This window comes from Esox lucius, chromosome 6, assembly GCF_011004845.1.
Source record: "Esox lucius isolate fEsoLuc1 chromosome 6, fEsoLuc1.pri, whole genome shotgun sequence".
NCBI classification, from domain to species: domain Eukaryota; kingdom Metazoa; phylum Chordata; class Actinopteri; order Esociformes; family Esocidae; genus Esox; species Esox lucius.
The window spans coordinates 15,334,688-15,341,154 of NC_047574.1; the positions used below are offsets into that span (position 1 = coordinate 15,334,688).

Consider the following 6,467-nt stretch of genomic DNA (forward strand, 5'->3'; position numbering starts at 1 on the left):
AAAAGTTGCTATAGCACTGAAAGTTCCTAGGACAGTAGGCTTGTGAAATGGAAGAAGTGTGGAAACACTCTTTCTAGAGATGGTCGTCCGATCGAACTAAGTAACCTGGCAAAAAGGTAATTAATACTTTTAAAGCTCTGAAGGCTGTTATGTAATATCAGAGGAACCACTAAGAAAAAAATATATCGGACTATGTTGGATTACATAGTATGTCACAATCCTATGGAGAGACATAATATAAGCATTTACATTTGTTTATCGGATTGGATTCATACTACTTCACTTGGACACGTTTCATCTGAGTAGCTTATTTGATATAGATATTACATATGATTAACAGTTTTTCAACATTTGACAAGTACCATGTATATCTTTTATTCCAATAACCTATACAATCTAGCAGCATAAAAAAATATTTGCTATTACGTATTTGATCTATTAAAGCTAAGGCAAAGTCTCAGCAGGGAAGAGGGGCCACCCAGGTTGTCTGTGATGTAGTCAGGGGTTGTTATGCTGCAGAAGCAGTCAAGCATCTCCGCGTCGAACTGCAAATTTCCTTAGCATCTCCGCGTCACTTAGCATATGGTCCATATTCCGCTGCCAATCAAATTAATTGCTTGGGCTAATGCCTCAAAACTAATTATCCCAATCAAATTGACTGCTTGGGAGGGTCTTATACAGATGCTCATGAGAATAATGCCTTTAGTGCAACAGTAGCTAGCTAAGTGAAGATGGCAGCTAAATAGCCAAATAAAACCCAATCGAAATCTGTGGATTTATGTCGCATTTGTGCTGAACCATATCAGTCATGGAGAAACAAACATAAAATGTTACTAGGTAAATCGTCGTAATTGCGACCGGACTGCACTTTAGCTTTAGGAGATATAATAGGACCAGTAACGCTGAATCATTCAGCCTGAATGATGGGTTTCTGATGCGGTATGTGGCTCCTGTCGCAATGTCGCAATCTTCTACTGAAATATAAAAGAAGAGTGGATGAGGTAGAAAGAGGTGATGTAGCAGTCTCAACCCCCATATGTACCAAAAGATGTTTGCCTAACGAACAATTGCCTGTAGGAAGTCAAGCCAAAACATCTCTTTTTTTCAGAACAGCATTTGAGCAGAGAAGCTGTAATGGCTTTACTGACTCAGTGTTTTGAGTAGAGCACAGTTCTTCCAAAACAGTACAACATGTTACTGCCATTTTCTGCAACCGTGGTAGGAACTTAAAACTTTCAGGAAATGTGTTCTATCCAGTTCAAAGAAATAGTGAAACCGTGCTAAGCCTTCAACAAGACCCACCTTTTCCAATTGAGACAATTATATTACATGTTGCTCTAATGTATAGTAGCTTATGCCACACCCGTTTGAGGAAGAAAAGAAAACACAATATATATACATTAAATCTGAAAGTGTTTCATAAAGACCAGAAGTATTTCCTTGGTCAGGAACAAATGGAGAATCTCATGTTTAAAAACACATGGGGACGTTGTTAATCATTGCTTTCATCCTAATATTTAAATAAATATGTAAAAAAAAAAATGTTGGACTAAGTATTCATGGTATGCTCCATGTGATGAAGTATCCCTATTTCAAGCTGTCAGATCAATAATTTAGTTTTTAACGCTCTCTTACCTCTCACAACTCATAATCCAGTTCAGACTTTGTGAGTATTTGGTTAGATAAAGAAATGAAAGAGAAATGTGAAGTTTATAATTTATTTACTCTTCATACCTATGAGATTACAAGGTAAATTTGGTCTACTGGAGTACCCTTGTTTTGTTTCGGCAGATGTTTTAAGGAAACGCAAAACAACTTTTTTGTGTGGGATTTTTTTTCTTCCCTTTCTTCCTCATGATCTTTCGCTTCTCTCTCTCTCTCTCTCTCTCTCTCTCTGTTATTCTCTCTTTTCTTCTTCAGGTGTCAGACTGTAGGGGTGAGGAGTGACCGACGACAGGATTCCTTTCAAAATATGCAACCCCCCTTGTTGCTAGAACAGTCGTGGGAGAGAAGGCTGGAGGAGACCTGCAGTCCTCTGGAACCCAACCGGGACCATGACAACTCCACCTCCACCATGAGCCTCAGGCCCCCCAGTCGTCCCAGCTGCTCATCCCCTCCTCCGTTCCGGACCTGCTCTATCCCCATCATCCCCTCGGTCCAGGGCCACCATGAAGAGGCTTCATGCTTGCAAAAGACCGCTGGCCCTTCTACCTGCAGCACCACAAACAGTAGACAACTAGAAGAAAAGCACTCCTTCGTCACGCTTCACCACACCTCCACACCCTGCTCCTCCTCTGTGAGAGACCAGCAGCAGGATGAGGTGGCCCTTCTTCTGGTGAAGGCTCAGGAGCATCTTAGGGCTCTGGCCCACAGGAAGCAAGAAGACAGTGGCGGCTTCGCCCCTCCACCGCCCAGAGACACTGTGTGCTTCCTGACACTCAATGGTGGAGCAGCGGGGGGGTTGAGCGCTAATGGACCCACTGAAACCCAATTACTGAGCCTTAGAGAACCGAACAGAGACTCAGCCCAACCCTGCCAATAATACAACAGTGTTTAGGCCATAATTTCGTGTCTGGATCTACAATAAAATAACCCTGGTGTCTTGTCAAGATTGCAGAGTTCTGCATAAAAGGGATGAGAAGATACTGAATAGAGAAAAAAATATCATGGAAAAAACAAACAATGTGCATATTGTATTGAAGGATGAACAGAGGGATGGTCTATGAAGTTGTGAAGACAGAAATTATGTATATGCATTTATTTAAATGAGAAGCTTCTTAGACGAAATAAACCAAATAGTCTGTCATCTTCATGGTGTTTTTAATTGTAAAAAAAATATATATAAATATATATGGATATACATTTATGGAATTAAAAAGGTGACCAAGTTCAGTTGAGAAATACAGGAATGATGTACCTTCTTTCTTTTTTTTGTAACAACTCCTCCACATTTTTCAGGCTTGGAGCATGGTTGTATGGACCCCATGCACCCTTACCCCTCCATTTTGCTACATGTTGTGAATCGACGATACAGAAAAACATGGCTGCCAGAGGAACAATAAAGCAAGAATGTCTACTCTAAAACAATCTCTCAACTATGATTGTGAGTCTACCCAGCCAAGGATTTTAACGGTTCCCCTCAGCAGTACGACAGCAGTACGCTGAGGAATCATTACCGAGCGGTATAAAAGAGACTTTGCGGATTAGCTACTCCAGTCTAACCTAGTGATAAGTCACTGGCTTGGGACAGCAGGTAGATAAGACCGACCTGATGCTAATGTGGTTGGATTGTTTGGTGTCTTATACCTTTTTGTACGTGAGTGGAATTCCTCCTGTGCTGACTAAGTCTTATGTTGAGCATGGGTGTTTTTTTCCTCTGTATTTACATTTTAGTCATCTAGCAGACGCTCTAATCCAGAGCAATTTACAGGAGTTAGTGCATATACATTTTCATACTTTTTCATACTAACTGTCTAACCCCACACAATTCTGGTACACGCACACATTCCCTCACTACACAACGATGTGTACAGGTGTGTTGGGGTATGTGGCAGGAATGGAGAGACCAAGGACAACAGGCTGAAGTAAGTGGAGGAGTTTGTGTTTTCTTTTTCAATTTGTTCTTAATGAACAATCAGCTGCTTTCTGTGGAGGGGGGGGGACATGGGTCAGGGATTTTCATGAGAAGTGCGGTACTTATGGAATGGGGACTTATATTTCTGTTTGAATTTCCAACCAAATGTTGAAAAAAAAATATTTTGCTGAAGCTGTTTGATTGCTTTCAATGGTTATGCCAATCCCGACCCCATACCCACCTCTACACACACATACCCTCCCTAACCCATTAAAATGTGCATGCAGATAATGATTGTTTTTCAGATTAACACCATTCTATAGTGAGTTGCTGATTTCGCTCACAATGCCTGGAATTGTCCAATATTTACTACAGTCCTTTTCCATATAAAATCAGCCCTTGTCAAAGAGATTTTCAGACAGGCCTTAGGTGGCAAGGGCATGGGAAGGTACAGAAGGTTGTTTTCCATACTGCCAACAAAGCTTTTGTTGTATGTTATTTTTATACGTTATATTTGCTGTTGATCTCCTCAAAGAGGTCAAGCCAGATGTCGCAGTAATAAAGTCTCAAGGTTTACAGATAAAAGCAATCAATTTCTTTTAGGACATATCAGCGTGCCCTTCAAACAAAATGTAAATTTTTTTGCTCAATGTACAAAGCACCAGTTTTATAAAAGCATTGTCAGTCATCAAGTGGAAATGAGCCATTATCTGTAAACCTCTAAAACATATTACTCTACCTGCAACATTTGCAATCCATTTTCAACATTGTGTCTTTGGCAGTCATGATTCCTATATATCTACCACGCTGGTTGTTGCAATTATAAAAATTCATTTTCAAGTATTCATTTTCTCTTGTCTGCTATATTCCACTTTTGGTTAACTTTATGAGAGAAGCAGCAGTAAAAAAAAAAAAAAAAAAAGACATATGACCACATGTCATAATTTATGACCACAACTAATAATTGCTAAATGTATTGTCCTTTTCGGCAAATGTTTCAAGACTAAGTTGATCATAGGGTATCTATATTAGATACGTATATAGAGCGCTGCAGTCTCTCCGTTTATGTCAAAATAATTTGCTTATTGGTGTGTGTGTGTGCGTGGGAGCGAGCATATGGTAATATAAAGTCATGCAGTCTATACATGGGCCCATATGTCTGTGCAGGAGATGTTGATCAGCAGATCAGAGAATGGTAGGCCAAATATATTACTTGAGCAGTTTAGAGCCAACACTTGCTTAGAGCCACACAGCTTCAGAATCATATATGGCCTACCATGTTAAAAATGTGGGCATCATTTTTTTTTATATAATTTGTCTTCTGAGACAAATCCAGGTTTCGGTTTGAGCAAATCCAAGATGCATTCTCATAGCAGAAAAAAGTATTCATCATTGCTTATTTCCATTTGAAAAGGTCTGTGTTTCTTTTTCTAAAGTTTATTCAGTTCTGAGCAGTGAGGCAGAAGGAAAAGTTAATCCCTGGTGAAAGTTCTAAACCAGTGGACAGGTAAACCCCTCTTTAAAGTTGATCTGCCTTCAAAGTGACAGTGCAAGGAAAGAAGCAACAGTGCATGGAAAGAAACAATCCACTTTTAGTCCTGCTTTTACTTTAACTTGTTGTGTGTGTGCTGGTGTATGTGTAAGCGCTTACAGTTCATTTCATAAAGAATACATGTGTACGCTTATATGTGTGAAAAACAATAGCGATGTTCAGCAGGTACAGGCACTAGTATAGATACTGGTGTTGTTATTCATCTTCTATCACAAATGTTCTGATTATTCAAGAACTTACACAGAGACAGAGATATCTAGTTACACTTTGAATTGATTTGACTATTGCAATCAAATATGAAGATATGAAGGCGTTAAAAATTTCACTATTACAATGAACCAATTAACAAACTTGTGTTACATGTAAAAATATTTATGGGAGAGATATTAGCAATAGACATGGAATTTTAGAAACAGTATGGACTTCAAATGTCAGACCAGGTCTGATATCCCTTTGAATCAGCAAAATATTACTACAATACAGACAATATAGATAATTGAACTTATAACAAAGATAACTGATGTGCAAATAGATGCTGCAATAGCATCCTGATATGAAGTGGTAACTGTGGTTGTTTTGACACCCTGCTGCCTCAAAATGTGTGAATTATCCAGTCACTCATTCATATGCTCATCAGTCTGCTAGTGTACATGGTTAGGTAATACATTATATGATACAGCTTCATACTGTATCATGCCACAGAACATGTTAATGTTTGATGTAAGAATGGGTCTGAAATGGGTCTTGGAATCCAATTTATGAACTCTAGAGCTGTTCAATGCCAGTATGTGTGTTTACTCATAGTTTTCCCATAGAATCCTTGCAACAAAAAAAGGTAAAAAAAGAAATCCAGTTGTGATGAATTACAATGTCATTTTTTATTCATGCCAGTAAGGAAGCTTATTTCACTGATACCCCTCAAAAAATTATATAGTGGATTTTTTCTGTTCATTTTATTTTTTTATCTTTTTTTTTCAATAAAGATGAGTCTTCAGTGTTGCACTCCTTATTTATTGTAGTGTGTACATACAATGAAAATGAAAGAAATATCTGTGATATTTAATATACTATGGAGAGTATAGAAAATTCATAATGTAAGGTATTATTACTGCCAGTGGGGTATTTGCCATGGATGTCAGAGATCTTTGCCCCATTGTTTGTGAGACATGCAAGGATCAGAGTATCCCAACCTAATTTGATCTCTTAGAGAAACTGTAAAAGTTTCAATGGGCAAGCCTTCTTGCAAGTATCAGTTACCTTTAGTGCTTCTATCCTTTAACCCAGGGGTATTCAAATCTGTCCCTCAAAGCAAGTTATTGCAACCTCTTAATAAGGGACTTA

The 6,467-nt window shown here is 38.6% G+C and overlaps 1 protein-coding gene across 3 annotated transcripts in view; it reads left to right on the forward strand.

Moving 5' to 3' along the window:
- The window catches only part of LOC105010528 (pro-neuregulin-3, membrane-bound isoform), a 374,591-nt gene extending 368,466 nt beyond the window's left edge, over positions 1-6,125 (forward strand). For all 3 annotated transcript variants that reach the window (XM_010869859.4, XM_020047031.3, XM_020047030.3), the window contains exon 9: positions 1,921-6,125. In XM_010869859.4, coding sequence (XP_010868161.2) covers positions 1,921-2,542 — 622 coding nt within the window. In that variant the 3' untranslated portion in view covers positions 2,543-6,125. The remainder of the gene's footprint in view (positions 1-1,920) is intronic.
- The last annotated feature ends 342 nt before the right edge of the window (positions 6,126-6,467 follow it).